This window comes from Chrysemys picta, chromosome 24 (genome assembly GCF_011386835.1).
Source record: "Chrysemys picta bellii isolate R12L10 chromosome 24, ASM1138683v2, whole genome shotgun sequence".
Classification (NCBI taxonomy): domain Eukaryota; kingdom Metazoa; phylum Chordata; order Testudines; family Emydidae; genus Chrysemys; species Chrysemys picta.
This window is the reverse complement of record NC_088814.1, coordinates 17,372,813-17,393,916: the sequence shown is the minus strand read 5'-3', so window position 1 is coordinate 17,393,916 and position 21,104 is coordinate 17,372,813. Positions and strand designations below refer to the sequence as shown.

At 47.8% G+C, this 21,104-nt stretch overlaps 2 protein-coding genes across 8 annotated transcripts in view; one reads left to right on the top strand and one right to left on the bottom strand.

Moving 5' to 3' along the window:
- The window catches only part of LOC101948250 (leucine-rich repeat-containing protein 37A-like), a 58,085-nt gene that overhangs the window by 32,503 nt on the left and 4,478 nt on the right, over nucleotides 1–21,104 (top strand). For 5 of the 7 annotated variants that reach the window (XM_065577616.1, XM_065577614.1, XM_065577617.1 and 2 more), the window contains 5 exons: nucleotides 4,350–4,424; nucleotides 11,087–11,205; nucleotides 15,611–17,451; nucleotides 17,544–17,648; nucleotides 20,645–20,709. In XM_065577616.1, coding sequence (XP_065433688.1) covers nucleotides 4,350–4,424; nucleotides 11,087–11,205; nucleotides 15,611–17,451; nucleotides 17,544–17,648; nucleotides 20,645–20,709 — 2,205 coding nt within the window. The remainder of the gene's footprint in view (nucleotides 1–4,349; nucleotides 4,425–11,086; nucleotides 11,206–15,610; nucleotides 17,452–17,543; nucleotides 17,649–20,644; nucleotides 20,710–21,104) is intronic. The other 2 variants (XM_065577620.1, XM_065577621.1) reach the window with 1 other exon arrangement.
- Nucleotides 1,403–3,254, bottom strand: LOC135977326 (myb/SANT-like DNA-binding domain-containing protein 2). Its single transcript, XM_065577622.1, has 2 exons — nucleotides 2,608–3,254; nucleotides 1,403–1,676 (listed from the first exon to the last, which is right to left on the bottom strand). Exons 1-2 carry the CDS (start codon nucleotides 3,158–3,160, stop codon nucleotides 1,465–1,467), a joined length of 765 nt encoding a protein of 254 aa, XP_065433694.1. The 5' UTR covers nucleotides 3,161–3,254; the 3' UTR covers nucleotides 1,403–1,464.

Below are 21,104 nucleotides of genomic sequence, written 5' to 3'. Positions count from 1 at the left end.
AAGCACCAGAATACCAGGATGAGAGCAGCCCTCACAGTTGAGAAGCGAGTGGCGATAGCCCTGTGGAAGCTTGCAACGCCAGACAGCTACCGGTCAGTCGGGAATCAATTTGGAGTGGGCAAATCTACTGTGGGGGCTGCTGTGATCCAAGTTGCCAGGGCAATCAAAGACCTGCTGATATCAAGGGTAGTGACTCTGGGAAACGTGCAGGTCATAGTGAATGGCTTTGCTGCAATGGGATTCCCAAACTGTGGTGGGGCGATAGACGGAACCCATATCCCTATCTTGTCACCGGAGTACCAAGCCACCGAGTACATAAACCGCAAGGGGTACTTTTCAATGCTGCTGCAAGCCCTGGTGGATCACAAGGGACGTTTCACCAACATCAACGTGGGATGGCCGGGAAAGGTACATGATGCTCGCGTCTTCAGGCACTCTGATCTGTTTTGAAAGCTGGAGGAAGGGACTTTCTTCCCGGACCAGAAAATAACTGTTGGGGATGTTGAAATGCCTATCATTATCCTTGGGGACCCAGCCTACCCCTTAATGCCATGGCTCATGAAGCCGTACACAGGCAGCCTGGACAATAGTCAGGACCTATTCAACTATAGGCTGAGCAAGTGCCGAATGGTGGTGGAATGTGCATTTGGACATTTAAAAGCACGCTGGCGCAGCTTACTGACTCGGATAGACCTCAGCGAAACCAATATCCCCATTGTTATTGCTGCTTGCTGTGCGCTCCACAATATCTGTGAGAGTAAGGGGGAGACATTTATGGCGGGGTGGGAGGTTGAGGCAAATCGCCTGGCCGCTGATTACACGCAGCCAGACACCAGGGCGGTTAGAAGAGTACAGCAGGGCGTGGTGCACATCAGAGAAGCTTTGAAAATGAGTTTTGTGACTGGCCAGGCTATGGTGTGAAACTTCTGTTTGTTTCTCCTTGATGAACCCTCCGCCTCCCCCCGCCCCGGTTCACTCTACTTCCCTGTAAACCAACCACCCCACCCTCCCCTCCCCCCTTCGAGCACCGCTTGCAGAGGCAATAAAGTCATTGTTACTTCTCATTCATGCATTCTTTATTAATTCATCACACAACTAGGGGGATAATTGCCAAGGTAGCCCGGGAGGGGTGGGGGAGGAGGGAAGGAAAGGAACACACTGCAGTTTAAAACTTTAACACTTATTGAAGGCCAGCCTTCCGATGCTCGGGCAATCATCTGGGGTGGAGTGACTGGGTGGCCGGAGGCACCCCCACCGTGTTCTTGGGTGTCTGGGTGAGGAGGCAATGGGACTTGGGGAGGAGGGCTGTTGGTTACACAGGGGCTGTAGGGGCGGTCTCTGCTCCTGCTGCCTTTCCTGCAGCTCAGCCATATGCTGGAGCATATCAGTTTGATGCTCCAGCAGCCGGAGCATCGACTCTTGCCTTCTGTCTGCAAGCTGACGCCACCTATCCTCTTCAGCCCGTCACTTGCTCTGTTCAGCCCGCGATTCAGCCCGCCACCTCTCCTCTCGTTCATATTGTGCTTTTTTGCACTCTGACATTGACTGCCTCCATGCATTCTGCTGTGCTCTGTCAGCGTGGGAGGACATCTGGAGCTCCGAGAACATATCATCCCGAGTCCGCCGTTTTCTCCTTCTAATCTTCACTAGCCTCTGTGAAGGAGAAACATTTGCAGCTGGTGGAGGAGAAGGGAAAGGTGGTTAAAAAAGACACATTTTAGAGAACGATGGGTACACTCTTTCATGTTAAATTTTGCTGTTCACATTACACAGCACATGTGCTTTCGTTACAAGGTCGCATTTTTCCTCTTATATTGAGGGCCTGCCGGTGTGGTGTGAGAGATCACTCACGCAGTGCCAGGCAACAGATTTCGGCTTGCAGGGAGCCATGGTAAGCCACAGTCTTTTGGCTTTTTTAACCTTCATAACATGTGCGAATGGTTTCAAACAGTAGCGCCCTCATTTCCCATACCAAGCACCCGTTGGGTTGGCCATTTAAAATGGGTTTGCAATGTAAAAGGAGGGGCTGCGGTTTCCGGGTTAACATGCAGCACAAACCCAACTACCCCCCCACACACATACACCCAATTCTCTGTGATGATCATTTCACCCCTCCCCCCTACCGCGTGGCTAACAGCGGCGAACATTTCTGTTCAGCCGAGCAGGAACGGGCACCTCTGAATGTCCCCTTAATAAAATCACCCCATTTCAACCAGGTGACCGTGAATGATATCACTCTCCTGAGGATAACAAAGGGAGATAAGGAATGGATGTTGTCTGCATGCCAGCAAACACCGGGACCATACGCTGCCATGCTTTGTTATGCAATGATTCTAGACTACGTGCTACTGGCCTGGCGTGGTAAAGTGTCCTACCATGGCGGACGGGATAAGGCAGCCCTCCTCAGAAACCTTTTGCAAAGGCTTTGGGAGTACATGAAGGAGAGCTTTCTGGAGATGTCCCTGGAGGATTTCCGCTCCATCCCCATACACGTTAACAGACTTTTCCAGTAGCTGTACTGGCCGCGATTGCCAGGGCAAATTAATCATTAATCATTAAACACGCTTGCTTTTAAACCATGTGTAATATTTACAAAGGTACACTCACCAGAGGTCCCTTGTGTGCCCTCAGGGTCTGGGAGCAGGCCTTGGGTGAGTTCGGGGGTTACTGGTTCCAGGTCCAGGGTGATAAACATATCCTGGCTGTTGAGGAAACCGGTTTCTCCGCTTCCTTGCTGTGAGCTCTCTTCATTGTCTTCATCATCATCTTCCTCATATCCCGAAACGACTTCCCTGTTGCGTGTTTCTCCATTGATGGAGTCAAAGCACACGGTTGGGGTAGTGGTGGCTGCACCCCCTAGCATCACATGCAGCTCCACGTAGAAGTGGCATGTTTGTGGCTCTGCCCCGGACCTTCCGTTTGCCTCTCTGGCTTTGTGGTAGGCTTGCCTTAGCTCCTTAATTTTCACACGGCACTGCTGTGCGTCCCTGTTATGGCCTCTGTCCTTCATGGCCTTTGAGACCTTTTCTAATATTTTGCCATTTCGTTTACTGCTACGGAGTTCAGCTAGCACTGATTCGTCTCCCCATATGGCGAGCAGATTCCGTACCTCCCGTTCGGTCCATGCTGGAGCTCTTTTGCGATCCTGGGACTCCATCATGGTTACCTGTGCTGATGAGCTCTGTGTGGTCACCTGTGCTCTCCACGCTGGGCAAACAGGAAATGAAATTCAAAAGTTCACGGGGCTTTTCCTATCTATCTGGTCAGTGCATCTGAGTTGAGAGTGCTGTCCAGAGCGGTCACAATGAAGCACTGTGGGATAGCTCCCGGAGGCCAATAACGTTGAATTCCGTCCACACTACCCCAAATCCGACCCGCAAAGGCCGATTTTAGCGCTAATCCCCTCGTTGGAGGTGGAGTAAAGAAACTGGTTTAAAGGGCCCTTGAAGTCGAAAAAAAGGGCTTCGTCGTGTGGACGTGTCCAGGCTTAATTCGATTTAACGCTGCTAAAGTCCACCTAAACTCGTAGTGTAGACCAGGCCCTTGTGGGTCTTTTGCTCCTTGGCTGGAGTGGCCTATGAGGAAACAAACTGTTTCCTTGAATCAAGCCTTGTCTACACACATACGGGCACTGGTTTAACTGAAGGTGGGTTTATAAACCCATTAAACCAGAGCAAATTTGATGCTCTGATTGTGGTTTAAGAGCAGCTAAATAGAGATTATTCCTCTACTAATGGATTATACTAAACCACAATAAGGCACACAAACCAAACTAAGAGCATCTGCTCCTGACCCAGTGCTGCTTTAACCACATTAGTTAAGAACACAGCTCTGGTTAAACCAGCGTACGTCTGTGTGTGGACAAGACCTCATCTGGGGTGTGGTCCTTCGGGAAAAGTATTTAAACATGGAGGGTGAAATCCTGGCGAAACTCCCATTGACTTCAGTGAGACCGGTTTTTCACTCTTAGTCCTATTCCCCTTCTTCTGGCTGCCCCAAGGAGAGAGTAGCTTCATCTCCTCCTCGAGAAGTGTCCTCCTTCAGTCCACTTGGACCTCTTGGATTCAGGGATGAAGATGAAAAAGAGTGTGGAGCCCATGAGTCTATCCCTGTCTCACCTACCTCCCCTAAATCAGCAGGATTCTCTCCTCCTCTTCCAGGCCTGATGATTTTAAACAGCTCTAATAGGCTGGACCATAAAGGTTTTGAAATATATTTGTGCAGTTGACTATGCAGAGGGAGGTCTAAATGTAAAGGATGTTAAGATCAGATGTTTGTAATTGTCCTCAGGGCAGAATTCAAATAACCAAGCCTGCACTTTTAGTTTGTTTTTTATAAATCTTTTTCAGGGACCTAGGTGCCACACAAGTGACTCAAAAGACATTTCAGACTCTTCTCATGACATCACTCCGGTTAGAAACACTGTAAGTACTCTGTGGATTTTGTTTCTATTCAATGCAGATTGCAGTTGCTAGAAAAATTACTTGCCTGAAAAGCAAAAAACCAAAACCAAACAAAAGTGCAAAGTAAAAACAGTGCCTTTAAACCCCAACTTCTAACTGCTAGAGTTGTTGATTTTTCTGCCGTAATCAAAGGCTTACAGATGTCAGTTCCCCTGGAGAAATATTGACACTAGCAGGGGCGGCTCTATGTATTTTGCCGCCCCAAGCACGGCAGTCAGGCAGCTTTCGGCGGCGCGCCTGCAGGAGGTCCGCCGGTCCCACGGCTTCGGCGTACCCGCCGCTGAATTGCCGCCGAAGCCGCAGGACCGGTGGATCTCCCGCAGGCACACCGCCGAAGGCCGCCTGACTGCCGCCCTCACGGTGACCGGCATGCCGCCCCCCGCGGCTTGCCACCCCAGGCACGTGCTTGGTGCGCTGGTGCCTGGAGCCGCCCCTGGACACTAGCTCCAGTATTTCATAACTAAAACAGGGCCTTGGGGAGAGTTTGTTCCAACATACAGCATCTGCACATATGAAGTATGCTTTCTACCACTATTGCCTGCCGGTAAACTAGGGCCTGGTTTGCACTTAAAAGTTAGATCAACCTAGCTACATCACTCAGGGCTGTGACAAATGTTGCGCCATGAGTGCCATAGTTAAGAGAACCTAACCCCCAGTGTAAATGCAGCTAAGTCAACAGAAGAATTCTTCTGTCGATCTTGCTAACCCCTCTGAGAGGTGAATTAACTACATTGATGGAAAAGCCCCTTCTCTCAATGTAGATGCATCTATGCTACAGCGGTGTAGGTGCACCCCTTCAGCTGTGCCCCTGTAGCACCTGTAGTGTGGACATAACCTCAACCAAAGCCGTCTCCTAAGAGTACAATTAAACAGGTATCTTAAAGAACAGCCATGTGCAAACATTACCTTTTGGTTGGTCACCTTTTAATTACAGAGGCAAACTGAAAACCAAGCTGCCATCAGCAGTAATGAACCGTCTCTTCAGGAGAATTTGTTTAACTATTTTAAAAAGCCATTTGTAGGCTAAGGAACTGAGCAGGGCACCAGCCTAGGCCTGGGTGCAAGGCTGTGCTCTGCCACAGACTTCCTATGTGCCTTCACAAAAACAACGAGGAGTCCTTGTGGCACCTTAGAAACTAACAAATTTATTTGGGCATAAGCTTTCGTGGGCTAGAACCTACTTCATCAGATGCATGGAGTGGAAAATACAGCCCATCTTTTCATGTGCTGTATATTTATACCTGCCTACTGTATTTTCCACTCCATGCATCTGATGAAGTGGGTTTTAGCCCACGAAAGCTTATGCCCAAATAAATTTGTTAGTCTCTAAGGTGCCACAAGAACTCCTCGTTGTTTTTGCTGATACAGACTAACACGGCTACCCCTCTGAAACCTATGTGCCTTGGGTAAGTCACTTGGCCACTTCGTGCAGCCTCAGCTCCCAAGCTGCACAGTGGGGATAACAGCTGTGCTCTGTCTCACAGGGGTGCTATGAAGATAAATAATTAAACACTGAGAAGTTCTTTGAGATCTACTGGGGAAAAGCACTCTGAGAGCTAGGAATCATTAGAATGCCTGATGATATTATTCTATTAAAAAGTCAATGTCAGACTCAGATGCCATTCATCTGGAGCCTGGAAAAACAGTAAAGATTCCATTGTTATTATTTTCAGAGGAGTAGCTGTGTTAGTCTGTATCAGGAAAAACAATGAGGAGTCCTTGTGGCGCCTTAGAGACTAACAAATTTATTTGGGCATAAGATTTCGTGGGCTATAACCCACTTCATCAGATGCATAGAGTGAAAAATACAGTAGGCAGGAATAAATATACAGCACATGAAAAGATGCAAGTAAAAACAGTGCGGGGGTCAGTGCTAACGAGGCCAATTCCCAACAGTTGACAAGAAGGTGTGAATATCAACAGAGGGAAAATTAGTAGAGGGAAAATTACTTTTTGTAGTGACCCAGCCACTCCCAGTCTTTATTCAGGCCTAAGTTGAAGGTGTCAAGTTTGCAAATTAATTCCAGTTCTGCAGTTTGTCGTTTAAGTCTGTTTTTGAAGTTTCTTTTGTTGAAGAATGGCCACTTTTAAGTCTGTTATTGAGTGTCCAGGGAAATTGAAGTGCTCCTACTGGTTTTTGAATGTTACAATTCTTGATGTCTGATTTGTGTCCATTTATTCTTTTGTGTAGCGACTGTCCAATTTGGCCAATGTACATCGCAGAGGGGCATTGCTGGCACATATCACATTGGTAGATGTGCAGGTGAAGGAGCCCCTGATGGTGTTTTAGTTGGGGGCTGTATGTGATGGCTCATGTCATGGCGTTCTGTTACTTTCTTTGTTGGGCCTGTCCTGTAGTAGGTGACTTCTGGGTACCCTTCTGTTTCTTCACTTCCCCAGGTTGGTATTGTAGTTTTAAGAATGCTTGATAGAGATCCTGAAGGTATTTGTCTCTGTCTGAGGGATTGGAGCAAATGCAGTTGTATCTTAGGGCTTCGCTGTAGACAATGGATCGTGTGACATGGTCTGGATGAAAGTTGGAGACATGTAGGTACGTATAGCGGTCAGTAGGTTTCCGGTATAGGGTGGTGTTTATGTGACCATCACTTATTTGCACTGTAGTGTCCAGGAAGTGGATCTCTTGTGTGGACTGGTCCAGGCTGAGGTTGATGGTGGGGAGGAAATTGTTGAAATCCTGGTGGAATTCCTCAAGGGCCTCCTTCCCAGGGGTCCAGATGATGAAGATGTCATCAGTGTAGTGCACCTACAGCCCACAACTAAAACCTCTCCAGCGCATCATCAAGGATCTACAACCTATCCTGGAGGCGGATCCCTCACTCTCACAGACCTTGGGAGATAGGCCAGTCCTCGCTTACAGACAGACCCCCAAACTGAAGCAAATACTCACCAGCAACTACACACCACACAACACAAACACTAACCCAGGAACCAATCCCTGCAACAAACCCCATTGCCAACTCTGTCCACATATTTATTCAAGAGACACAATCATAGAACCTAACCATATCAGCCACACCATCAGGGGTTTGTTCACCTGCACATCTACCAATGTGACTCTGCACTTGTCCTTGTTGAACCTCATCAGATTTCTTTTGGCCCAATCCTCTAATATTCATACCTTCTTGTCAACTGTTGGGAATGGGCCAGATCCACCCTGATTGAATTGGCCTCGTTAGCACTGACCCCCCACTTGGTAAGGCAACTCCCATCTTTTCATGTGCTGTATATTTATACCTGCCTACTGTATTTTTCACTCTATGCATCTGATGAAGTGGGTTATAGCCCACAAAATCTTATGCCCAAATAAATGTGTTAGTCTCTAAGGCACCACAAGGACTCCTCGTTGTTATTGTTATTATTTGTATTCTTACTTATTCCTGCAGCACCCAGGAGCCCCAGTCATGGGCCAGGACCCCATTGTGCTAGGCTCTGCACAAGCCCAGAACAAAACAATGGTCCCTGGCCCAGAGGAACACCTAGGGCTTGTTAATTGTGCCTAGCAGCACTGCAGAATGCAACCGAAAAGGCAAGCTATAAAAATCACACTGAAGCCAAAGCCCTGTTTTGTAACATGGTGTAGCATTCAAATAAATCCTTTAATAAAGGACATTCCCTGACACATGGACAATTACACATTAGCTTTTATTCTTCATTGAGATAAACACACAATAATGAAAATAAAATAGCATCCAAAACTCTAACCATTCCAAATGAAATAGCTGGACTGGACAGCTGGCGCCATGCTGAAGGGCTTTTGAGCACCTGCACCAGGATGCAGGCCTGGAGACTGTGTTTGGAGGTGCGGCGTTATTCAGTTGCCTCACCCTGGTAATGAGATCAGAGGGAGCTCTGTAGGACCATCTCAGGCCTCTATAAGTGAAGTGGCTCTTTGAGGTAAGAGAGCTAAAGGGAAAAGATGGGGGATCAAACAAAGCAACTGAGAGAAAGCTTGGGCTACAGGCTGTGGAAAAGTGTGAGTACAGTCCTGTCAGGCATTTGAGACAAGGGTTAAGGTTCTGAAGCAACAATCAAACCAAACTCAAGAGCAGGCCCAGTTTTGCACAGGAGTCAGATCCTTCAGTCTGGCTGACTGGACGAGGGCAAAGTGACAAAGGTGTCTTAAGGTCTCCCCTGATCACAGGGGCACCCTCTTGTCCCTGACACACCTTCTGTGCTGGTATCAGGGGACTCAGGATAGGGTGAGGTAGAGCCAGTTATGCCAGTTGTGCACCAGCCAGGGATTCCCCTCACCTGGGAATTTCCTAGCTCCCTCTTCAGTTAGTTTTCTGGCCTCTTTGCATCACAGGAGCAGTGCAGAGGGTGAAGCGGGTGCTGGGTCTGGCCCATTGTGTGAGGGGAGGAGAGAATGGCATGGGGGCCTGGCACAGACTCACCGAACGGAAAACAAGTTAACTTAAAACAACCTTTTGGTGAAAGGGGAGACATTGTCCAGTAACTCCTTGAATGGTGAGTGCAAAGGGACACAAACTCCAGGCACACTGCTGGACAGAGGGTTCCAGATGTCCAGAATCCATGGGTCCCATTACTTAGGTGGTATAAGTGGGGAGACTGTGCCTACCTATCCCTTAATAGCTCTGAATGTATGCCCTGTCTGGCCTGCGGACATGCCCCTTCCCAAAGACCCGGCTACACCCTGTCTGGCCTGCAGACATGCCCCTTCCCAAAGACCCTGCTATACCCTGTCTGGCCTGTGGGCATGCAACTTCCCAAAGACCCTGCTATACCCTGTCTGGCCTGCAAGCATGCCCCTTCCCAAAGACCCTGCTATACCCTGTCTGGCCTGTGGGCATGCAACTTCCCAAAGACCCTGCTATGCCCTGTCTGGTCTGCGGGCATGCCCCTTCCCAAAGACCTGGCTATACCCTGTCTGGCCTGCAGACATGCCCCTTCCCAAAGACCCTGCTATACCCTGTCTGGCCTGTGGATATGCCCCTTCCCAAAGACCCTGCTATACCCTGTCTGGCCTGTGGATATGCCCCTTCTCAAAGACCCTGCTATACCCTGTCTGGCCTGTGGATATGCCCCTTCCCAAAGACCCTGCTATACCCTGTCTGGCCTGCAGACATGCCCCTTCTCAAAGACCCTGCTATACCCTGTCTGGCCTGTGGATATGTCCCTTCCCAAAGACCCTGCTATACCCTGTCTGGCCTGCAGACATGCCCCTTCTCAAAGACCCTGCTATGCCCTGTCTGGCCTGCGGACATGCCCCTTCTCAAAGACCCGGCTATGCCCTGTCTGGCCTGCAGACATGCCGCTTCTCAAAGACCCTGCTATACCCTGTCAGGCCTGTGGATATGCCCCTTCTCAAAGACCCTGCTATGCCCTGTCTGGCCTGCAGACATGCCCCTTCTCAAAGACCCTGCTATGCCCTGTCTGGCCTGTGGATATGCCCCTTCTCAAAGACCCTGCTATGCCCTGTCTGGCCTGTGGATATGCCCCTTCCCAAAGACCCTGCTATGCCCTGTCTGGCCTGTGGATATGCCCCTTCCCAAAGACCCTGCTATGCCCTGTCTGGCCTGCGGAGATGCCCCTTCTCAAAGACCCGGCTATACTACATCAGAGCTGCTGGTATGTCTCAGCTTTTCCATAGGTCCTTTCCCACTGGCATGGTACCAAGCACAGTAAGCAGGTATTTAGTCTGAAAAAACAAGTGAAAACCACAAGCTTACTTGTTCAGCTAACTTAAGAAAGTCGAACCCTGGGGATGTGTACAGAAATGTACACCACAGAATTCTGGTTTTTCAATTTGTTTCCTGTCCCTAGTCCTCTGATGCTAAACATGCTGGTTTGCCCCTACACTAACTTTAGCTGTTTTTCTGTAAATTCTCTAATTTCATAATCTATGCTTATAAGGTTTGCCTGTGGAGACCATTAGCTTTGTATCTAATAACTCAGCAATAATTGAGAGCTGTATGGGATCATGGCAATGCATTCAGAAAAGAAAAGTTATTTCAGTTAGTAACTTTTCTGTACTGTGTTTACAAAATCCTTTTGGACCTTCATTATACATCATAAAAAAGAAAAAGGCAACCAGCCCAATATTTTTCTTTTGCAAGTCTGTGTTAAAGACAACATATAGTTAGGTCAGTTAGGTTCTTCTTTTTGTTCTGTTTGTTCATCACTATGGCTTCTATGCACTGCTGCAATGCAACTAATAAATAATAGAAATATTATAATCAAATAATAGTAAGAAAGCTACCTGCTGAATGTATGGAGTTTTGTCAATAATGTTGTTTCTGATTACATTTTTCAATGAGAAATTTCTAAAGGAAACGAAAACATTTGCTTTGTTTCCAATTGCATTTTTCAGTTCAGTTTTTAAAAAATCAAAATGAAAGCTTTGATTCGAACTGAAAATTAATGCTTCACACCATTTTTTAAAAAAAATTCAAATGGAAAATTTGGAACAAAAAAATTTCAACTGAAATTTTAGTTGGGTGAAAAAATAGTTTCCCATGCAACTCTAGAATAAACACACACACACAAATGTGTTGCCGGGGGTGGTTGTGTATTGCACAATATGTAATACAATGGAAGGAATGAAATACTGGGATTTTGTTCAATCATGTTTTTGTCTGTAGTATACTGCCCAACAACATGGCTTGCTGCCTCTGCCAGATGAAAGAGAATATTGAAATTCTGTGTAAGACAATCAAGTTACACTGTGAACATTTGTGTGCCACCAACTCCTCCCTGTGCGGTAGGTTTGCAGTTAACATATATCATTTTGAACGTAGACACCGTAAATCTGACTATTACTCCATTAGCTGTGAAAGATTCTGTATAGGAACGGTTCAGTTGGTCCTCCACTCCCAGCACTAGGGTGACCAGATGTCCCGATTTTATAGGGACGGTCCCGATATTTGGGGCTTTTTTTTATATGGGCTCCTATTACCCTCCACCCACTGTCCCGATTTTTCACACTTGCTGTCTGGTCATCCTCCCCAGCACTCAGCACTTCACAGGACTGAGCTCATAGGACTGTGCACAGTACTGGTCACTCCATCTCACAAATGATATTGCAGAATTCGAGGGGGTTCAGAACAGTGTGATGAGAATGATCAATGGCCTGTGAAAACTCTTGCATGAAGACTGAAAAGATGAAGATTTCTTATCTTAGAAAGGAGATAAGAGGGGACATGATAAGATTCTATAACATAATGACTGGTCTAGAGAAGGGAGATCAGGAGCGTCTGTTTTCCCTGTGTCATAACACAAGAACAAGGGGCATTCAATGAGGTAAAAAGTGGCAAATACAAAATGGAAAAAAGGAAATACTTTTTCACACAATACATGGTTAGACTATGGAACTCACTGCCTCATGAAGTTGAGGCCAAGAACGGTAGCAAGATTCAAAAAGGAACTGTTTCAGAGTAGCAGCTGTGATAGTCTGTATCCACAAAAAGAACAGGAGTACTTGTGGCACCTTAGAGACTAACAAATTTATTTGAACATAAGCTTTTGTGGGCTACAGCCCACTTCTTCAGATGCATAGAATGGAACATATATTGAGGAGATATATATACACATACAGAGAGCATGAAAAGGTGGGAGTTGTCTTACCAACTCTGAGAGGCCAATTAAGTAAGAGAAAAAAACTTTTGAAGTGATAATCAAGATAGCCCAGTACAGACAGTTTGGTAAGAAGTGTGAGAATACTTACAAGGGGAGATAGATTCAATGTTTGTAATGGCTCAGCCATTCCCAGTCTCTATTCAAGCCTAAGTTGATTGTATCTAATTTGCATATCAATTCAAGCTCAGCAGTTTCTCGTTGGAGTCTGTTTTTGAAGCTTTTCTGTTGCAAAATTGCCACCCGCAGATCTGTTATTGAGGACCAGACAGGTTGAAGTGTTCTCCGACTGGTTTTTGAATGTTATGATTCCTGATGTCAGATTTGTGTCCATTAATTCTTTTGCGGAGAGACTGTCCGGTTTGGCCAATGTACATGGCAGAGGGGCATTGCTGGCACATGATGGCATAGATCCCATTGGTAGATGTGCAGGTGAACGAGCCCCTGATGGCATGGCTGATGTGATTAGGTCCTATGATAATAGGAACTGGACATTTCTATGGATAGCAGAATATTCAGAGTTAGAATACTTACTGATAAACATTTGGGAGGGATATTAAACCTCATGATAGGTGTTTAAGCCAATCTCTAACTATTAGGTTAGGGCTTGTCTACACATGGAATTATTCAAGTGCTATTCCTGATTAACTCCACATGTGGACACTGTTCTACCTCTGTGCCAATTCCAGGGGCACCCCTGCTGGTGTGAGACCAAGGCAACCTCAGGATTGGCTGGTTTAGTGCCCTATCAGTGTGAGCCATTTAAACTCCCTGAAAGTCAGCTGAGCAAACAGCCCCAACATACACCAGCAGCTGGCACCCAAGAAGACTTTGAACTAACCTCCCTCCCCCCCACACACAGAGAAAGAGAGAGAGAGAGAGAGAGAGCATGGAGAAATGTGGAGCTTTTCGTGCTGGAGAATGGGTTTGAGGAAATTAAGGCTGAAAAGTGATTTGGAAATTAAGACTTTAGTCCGTGTCAAATATCATCTTGGGAAAACTGGCTTGTTCGGTTAATTATCTATGGCTGGTTCCATCCAGCATGGCGTTTCCTTTGGCACTGGTATCTGCATGCTGATGCGATGCAATTGCATGTGCTGAGTTGCATACCACAGCCTCAGTCATGCACCTCCCTTGTAAAATATGAGCCTCAGAACTGACAAGAGATGCCATGAATTCTTGTACTCTTAGTCAGGCTGTTCACCCTCCCACCATTACCTAGGGCCACAAATCACAGAGGTGAGCAAGGAAATATCAGTTGTGCCATTGAGGCCTTTTCTCTATCGCTCTATATTGTACTAGTTCTACAGTTGCATCTAGTCTACAGTTTTAAATGTCCTGAACAAATAGAGGAAGCCACAGCCTGATTGGTCTCTGTTACATGATCACAGGTTGTTCTCAGAGTGCCCCTGTCTCGCACAGGGTGAAATGCAGCACCAGGCCCGCTGCATGCACCACTTTGGTTTGATGTATGGCATGAACAGTGTTCCCCACTAGCTAGAGCACTGGAATGGGACTTGGGCAACCTGGGTCATATTCCCAGCTCTGCCACTGAACTGGTGGATGACCTTGGAAAAGTCACTTCCCTGCTCTGTGCCTCAGTTTCCCTACCTGTAAAATGGGGATAACGATGTTGACCCTTGTAAAGCGCACTGAAATCTGCTGATGAAAAGTGCTATAAAGAGCTAAGGATTATTAATAAGGAAGGCTATGTTTTAGTTTTGGGTATTTTTAGTAAAAGTCATGGACAGGTCCTGGGCAGTAAACAAAAAATCACGGCCCGTGACCTGTCCATGACTTGTACTATACCCCTAACTAAAACTTGGTACAGGGGGGCCGCAGGTGCTCTGGGGGTGTGGCCTGGGACCCCCACTGCTGCTGGGGGGGAGGATTGGGGGGGCTGCAGGCTCCCTATCCAGTTCTGCGTGTCCCTGTAGCTCCTAGGGGGAGGGAAGGCCAGGGGGCTCTGCATGCTTCCCCCGCAACGAGCTCTGGCTCCGCAGCTCCCATTGGCTGGTAACTGCAGCCAATGGGAGCTGCGGGGGTGGTGCCTGTTGGTGGGGGCAGTGCACAGAGCTCCTTGGCCCCACTGCCTAGGAGCTGAAGGGACACGCCAGCCGCTTCCAGGGAGTCACCCCCCTCCCCAAGGTAAGCGCCACCCCACACCTCAACCCACTGCCCCAGCCCTGAGCCCCTTCTGCTCATTCAGCCCTGGGGCCAGCCACACCAGCCGCTGCAGAAGTCACGGAGGTCACAGAAATTCACAGAATCCATGACTTTCTGTGACCTCCGTGACAGATTTGCAGCCTTATTAATAAGCTCTATTCTGAGAGTTTACATGGTCCATAGTCCTTGATGACTCCCTGTATCCTACATGAGGCAGGAGCACCGTGAAAAGGAGCACAGGCAGGAGCCAATTATCATGGACTAAGAGGTGGGGTAACATTTCCAACTCATTAGGAGTCTAAATCCCCATTTTCATAAGTGACAGACACTGAGGGGTGTAAATCTCATTGAAAGTCAATGGAACTCTTAGACTCCTAAGTCGCTTAGGCACTTTTGAAACTGTTACCTTGTATCTGTAATTAGACTGTATATGCAACTGGGGGGAGAGCTATGGTTGTGTGGGCAGCACTGATTTAAGAATCTCTTGACTCTCAAGTGCTTCCTTAACTCTACAGTCTCAGCATTTTCTTCACATAGGCCTTCAAGTCTGGGGAGCTGCCGGGATGCTGGTGGCACTGCCCTGACTCAGGGCCCCCTCAGTCCTGCGCAAGCGCAGCCCTAATTTATGCCTGGGGAGGACTGGTCACGTTGAAGTCTCCTCTGCCACACCCTCTCCCCTCCTGCGCCCCGAATGCCCACTCCTTCCACTTCTACTGGGAGTGGGGGCCACAGACCTGCCTCGGCTAGCTGAACACCAGCAGAGAGTCTGCCTGCATTGGGGAGTTCTCAGCTGTATGACTGTCGTTTTCCATATAGAATGTTCTATTGGTAGTGACTGCTCAAGTTAGGATAATAGAGTGGTGACCAATATTTCATCCTCATTCAGCTGGTCTGATTCCAGGCTTCGTCTTGCTTTACAGGATTTGCGTTTTTTGGTTGATTTTTAATTTGAGTTCATTTTATTCAGCTGATTCTGAGTTTGGCAAGAGTGAAAAAATATACTTCCACTTAGCTAAGGGTGTCACAAAGGGCAATGAGATGTAGCCATGGAAGAGAAACAACCAGAGAGTGAGATTCTTAGGCTGTGGAAAACTCTCCCAAGGAAAGCTTGGTCAATTGGACATTTAAAACTAATGGGGGAAGAGCCCTTTATATATCCTCTGGCTCCAAAAGAGGGACTGGTTGTTCTAACAAGTCTTTCCCCCTCTCTATCTTCTCTACTCTACATTTCAAAAGGGGTCTCTCTTTAGCACACATTTCCACTGGGTTGTTACACTGTAAGGTAACCCTGTGACCCCATATTTTTGAAGCAATCTCTTCTTCTTGACATAGAGAGATACAAATTTGCTCTCTTGTTTTTTGAACAGTTCACGGAGAACCTTTAGAAAAGATGCAAGAGGAATTAATGAAAGTGTTACAGTCCAGGAAACTGAATGCCAGCATCGTGTTAAATCTTGAGCCTGAGGAACCTTTACTCACCAACAGTGAGAATGAAATCACAATGTTTGCAGATAGCCAGTATCAACCTAAGTTTGATATGGATCTTAATAAGTCCGGAGATCTTCTTCCTGGAGTAAATTACCTTTTCTTTAAACACCTGACCAAGAAGGGAGAAATAAACAATGTAGGACTGACAGTCTTGCCATTTTTTAAACTGTTTAATTTTAATTTACACAAAGGAAAAGTTACCCCAGGCCTTTTCAAACTTCCTGCCGCTCAATCCAATATGCTGGCATTGACTGACTTTCAGCACGTGGACTGGGCCAATGAAAGTGAATTGAGGAAACTCTATATTTTGGCGAACTTGCTAGCAACAGAGCTTCAAGAAAAATTATACAATTCTGAAAATGGCAATGGTGCAAACAAGATGAAATCTGTGCTCAAGTCATTCCTGACAACTCCTGCCATGCACAAAAGCCAAGCACGCAGAACTGAGGGGCAAATTCCAGCAGTGCCCGGACATCTGAGAGAACATTTGAAAGCCGGAGGGATTTGTAGGGAACTTGCAGAGCAATGCGACGAGGTTTTATCCAGAAACACGCATGGAAGGAAGAAAACTCCAGAGAGAACAAAGGAATGTGTGGATTATAGGATGAAATGTACAAGGGAAGGGAAGGAAAAACAATCAAAAAAGATGAAAAGAGAGACCCTGCAAGCTAAAGAAGAGAGAAGCAAAGGAACAGTTTGCTGTTCTGGCAGAAAAAGAAGAGAAACTAAGAAGGCATTTAAGAGTCAGGTGCAAAAGCGAAGTGACTTAGATTTGCACCGTGTGGCACAAAGCAGGAAGAAAGTGGCTAGGAGTTTAAATCCCTCTAGCACAGTTTCTGTCTTCAGACATCACAAAATATCCATTCCCTCCTCCCGGAGACGTTCCCTTCCACACTTGCCCACACAGGCCTCTCACTTGACTGTCTCATTTAAGGTTGAAAACAATTCTGATGACTTAACAGGTAAAATCATTATTTTCTTGGAACATGCCAATAAAACTGGTAGGAAGAAAGATCTGGACACTCTAAAGGCAAAGTATGCACCCCTTAGAAAACCTAAAAAAGTTCTTATTTTCAGAAAACATGGCCAGAAAGGGAGCCCACATTTCAGTAGAAATAATCATCTTTTCCAGAAGACATTTCATCGAGTGAATTCAGATGTAAGCCACATGCTAGTGGAAAGAAAACAAAAGCACAGGATGAATAGTAAAGAAGGTGTAATCAATAGGTTATCACATAGAAAGAGTGCTGCTTTGACTGATGCTGTCTTGGAGAACCCATCAGAAAACAATGACTCTTCACTGGATGATATCTTACCCAGCATACACCAAGCCAATGAAACACACTGGAAGCATCAAAAAGAGAGCTCTGGTTTTCCATATGCACTTAGTGGGTCATCATCCCCAGATAATTACTCTGTTCAAGGAGACCTGTTTGAAGCTGAGCTGAATAATCGATTGCGCTCCCTCATCCCAAACCAAGCTGTGAGAAACCTTATCTCCCATGTGATCCGAACCCTGAAAATGGACTGCACTGAGCCCAGGGTGCAGCTGGCCTGTGCGAAGCTCATCTCCAAGACAGGCCTGCTCATGAAACTGTTCAGCGAGAGAGAAGATATCAAAGAAACCTCCTCTTTGTGGCGAACGTACCTCTGGGAAAACGGGAACGCGCCCAACGAGAGCACCCACCAGAGGAAAGCCAGCAAGAAAGATTCAGAGGAGGTAAGCACCACATGATACATTGGAAATGAGCAATAGAAAAGTCAGAAGTAACTATCATTCCCATTCTGTTTGAATGTCTTTCTGTTTCATAGTTATCCCCGGAGCCTCCCCAATACAGCCACGGCAACAAGCTGCTGCTGGCGATATCGGTGACGGTGGTAATAATGATTATTATTGCAGTGATTTGTCTCACTGAGGTAAGCCAAAAAAATCCATTTGTTGCATGGCCATTGTTCCAGTCGTCCTCGCAGCGCTGTGTAGGAGTATGCCTTCAAACAGTGTATGAGCCTCCGTGTTTTAGAAACTGCCAGAAACCAACCAGAGCACTCATATGACGGTAGTTATGCCTTGCCTGCTGGCAGGGCCGGCGCAACCCATTAGGCGACCTAGGGCGCTACAACTGGGGGGGGCGGTGACCGCGGCGGTATTTAGGCAGCAGGACCTTCCGCCGCCTCTGGGGGGGGGCAACATTTCGGGGCGGGACCTTCTGCCACCTAGGGCGGCAGAAAAGCTGGCGGCGCTCCTGCCTGCTGGGGTCTGTCTGTGTGGCAGTCAGGAGATGTGGCTGCAGCAACAGGTGCTGACTTTTATTTTTCCGGTGTTCCACCCCCACTCCGCCCCTCCCCCCGAGGCCCTGCCCTCACTCTGCCTCTTTCTGCCCCTGCTCCAACCCCTCCCTAAGGCCCTACCTTCACTCTTAGGGTTACCATACGTCTGGTTTTTCCCGGACATGTCCGGCTTTTCGGCAATCAAACCCCCATCTGGGGGGAATTGCCAAAAAGCCGAACATGTCCGGGAAAATGCCGACCGGGCACTTCCCCTCCCGCGGCGGCTCTGCTCCTCCCCTGACTCTTCGGCTCTGTTTAAGAGCCGAGCTGCCCGAGCGCTATGGGCTTCAGGCAGCCCCCATGCCTCTGGACCCCAGCCGCCGGCCGGGCACTTCCCCTCCCAGGCTCCGGCGGCGCAGGGTCTGGAGGCATGGGGGCTGCCTGAAGCCCATAGCTCTCGGGCAGCTCGGCTCTTAAACAGAGACGAAGAGTCAGGGGAGGAGCAGAGCCTCCGGCCGCAGCGGCTCTGATCCTCCCCTGACTCTTCGGCTCTGTTTAAGAGCCGAGCGCTACGGGCTTTGGGCAGCCCCCATACCTCTGGACCCTGCGCCGCCAGAGCCCGGGAGGGGAAGTGCCCGGCCGGGGGCGCAGGGTCCGGAGACATAGGGGCTGCCCAAAGCCCGAGCGCTACCGGCTTCACGGTTTGCTGGGCAGCCTCCAGACGCTGCGCCCCCGGCTGGGCGCTTCCCCTCCCGGGCTCCAGCTGTGCTGGGGAAGCGCCGGCCGGGGGCGCAGGGTCTGGGGGCTGCCCGGCAAACCGTGAAGCCGGTAGCGCTCGGGCAGCCCTTTTCGCGTGGCTGGGAGTGGAAGGGAGGAGGGGGCGGAGTTAGGACAGGGAAGGGGCGGAGTTGGGGCAGGGCAGGGGTGGGAAATGGGCGGGGCCAGGGCCCCGTGGAGGGTCCTCTTTTTTAATTTGTTAAATATGGTAACCCTACTCACTCTGCCCCCTGCCCGTCCTCCCCCAAACACCTCCTGCCAGCTGCCTAACAGCTGATTGGCGGGGCTGAACAGCTGATCGATGATCCGACCGAACAGCTGATCCACAGCCCCGCTGAACAGCTGCGGCTGATGGGTGCTGAGCACCCCCTATTTTTTTCTAGGGATGCTTGAGCCCCAGAGCACTCACGGAGTTGGCGCCTATGGCTGCAGCACTGACAGACACACCCAAGCTAGCTTAGATCTAGCTAGGATGTACTGGGGGCCCACGCTGCCATGGCTGCACTGCTTTTGTTACTCAAATGAGCTTTGATCCAGACAGATCATGTTGAGCTAAGTAAATCATCGCTAGCTCAGGTATAGCTACGCATGCTGCAAACACACCTCCCAGCTGCAGCGTAGACATGCCCTTTGTGTCGTTGGTAAATGTGGTTATTTGGGACTAGACCGCCACGCCGGTGTGTTGTTGCATAAAGAACACAACTATCGCTAATCCTCCCTTGGGAAGGAAATAGTTAATAACCCCGCCCACTTCTTCCACTCCACCCACACGAGGGTCCTGAGGGTCCTGGAGCTGAAAGAGGGCACATTACCACGGTGCAAAGGGGACTCAACCCTGCAGTCCTTACTAAGGCAGAACTCCCACTCAGTTACCATTCATTATCCCTTCCATGTGTTATGTCCAGCCAGCGCCTCTCTGACACTTTGATTTGGGGCAGAGACTGTCTTGTCGGTAGATGTTTGGACAGCGCCCAGCACAACAGGACCGTGGAGCCACTAGGCACTACCAGAGTGCAAATAACAGCAATAGTAACACTGCACCCAAAATGACAGGAATAACTGAAGTCAATGGCAGTTTTGCCTGTGTGAAGACTGCAGGATCAGGGCTGCATCACAAGCAGTATTCTGATGTCATCACATTGTTGCTTAGTTAGATCAGTAAAGTGTCCTGTGCTAGAACAAAACCAAGAGTGTCTGTCTCTCTCTCTCTCTTTCCTGGTGGCTAGAGTACTGGTCTAGGCAGGGGTTCAAATTCTGTTCTTACTTCAAATCAGGTTGAGCAAGGACTTGTCTGTCTTGCTCAACCCAAAATATTTTCGGGGAGACATTTCATGCAAATGATAGGTTTTAGCTTTAATGAAAGGATATTTCACCAGAGTGGCCAGCTCTAGATGGTAGTGGATCCTCCCTCTTGTTTTCATTCTCTTCTATAGACTTGACTCCTGGTCAGAGTCCCATGATGCACTCTGATCTCTCCTCTTGGAATGAGGAAGTGATGCATCATGTGAGTTGCTGGCATGGTGCATCATGGGACGGGTAGTTCAGCTAGTGCAACCAGCCCATTGAGAAGAATAGGGACATGAGGCAACCTAACTAAAACTATCACAAGGCAGTGTGGCAGCATTTTCAAATCAAAATATTTCAGTTTTGGGTTTTTCAATGAAAAATCTAACTTTTCTGCAGCAAACACTTTTTGTGAAACAATTTGTTTAGTCAAAGAACAATTTTCCAGTGAAAAATCGTTTGGACAGAAAATTTTTGTTTAACTCCTATTTAATAACCAGTATCTTGGTGTCTCTTTTGTACAGCATACAGAGAGAAAATGCCTGGCAGCTGTTGTTGATGTCATTTTTTTTCTTCTTAAGCAGATTTGTTCCCAAAGATCTGCAGCATCTTCTCAATCAACACATGATAACAAAACACAGTCAAAATGGTAATTGTTCTCTTTTCCCCTGCCAGTGTTGTGTAACACAGACAGCTGTTTTCTCTCATTTAGACAATGCCTAATCTTAGACTGTTCCAAACCTTTCAAATATTGCATGTTGGAGAATCACAAGGCACCCACTCGGATATTTAAAAAAAAATGCTTCACTTTTAGCAAACACCGAGAAGACACTCCAAAGAGTGAGAGATCCCAACTGCTGACTAATCAGCTTAGACCTCTGCAAACCTCTCACCAGCAGCTTGCCAGCTGCTCTTCTCCACAGTAATTGATTAATTAATCACATGTGACAGCTATGCCATTTGCTGTAACAATTTATCGCCTCTGTCTCTTCCCAGGCCCCACTAGCCAATACTCAATAATGCAGTAGTTTGCCCGGGGCTCCA

What these genes read in the sequence shown, in the direction of transcription:
- LOC135977326 (XM_065577622.1), bottom strand. Translation starts at nt 3,160, where the DNA reads ATGATGGAGTCCCAGGATCGCAAAAGAGCTCCAGCATGGACCGAACGG. An exon ending in GGGCACACAAGGGACCTCTG is followed by an intron (nt 1,677 to 2,607) that starts GTGAGTGTACCT and finishes CTCCTCCACCAG; the next exon opens with CTGCAAATGTTTCTCCTTCA.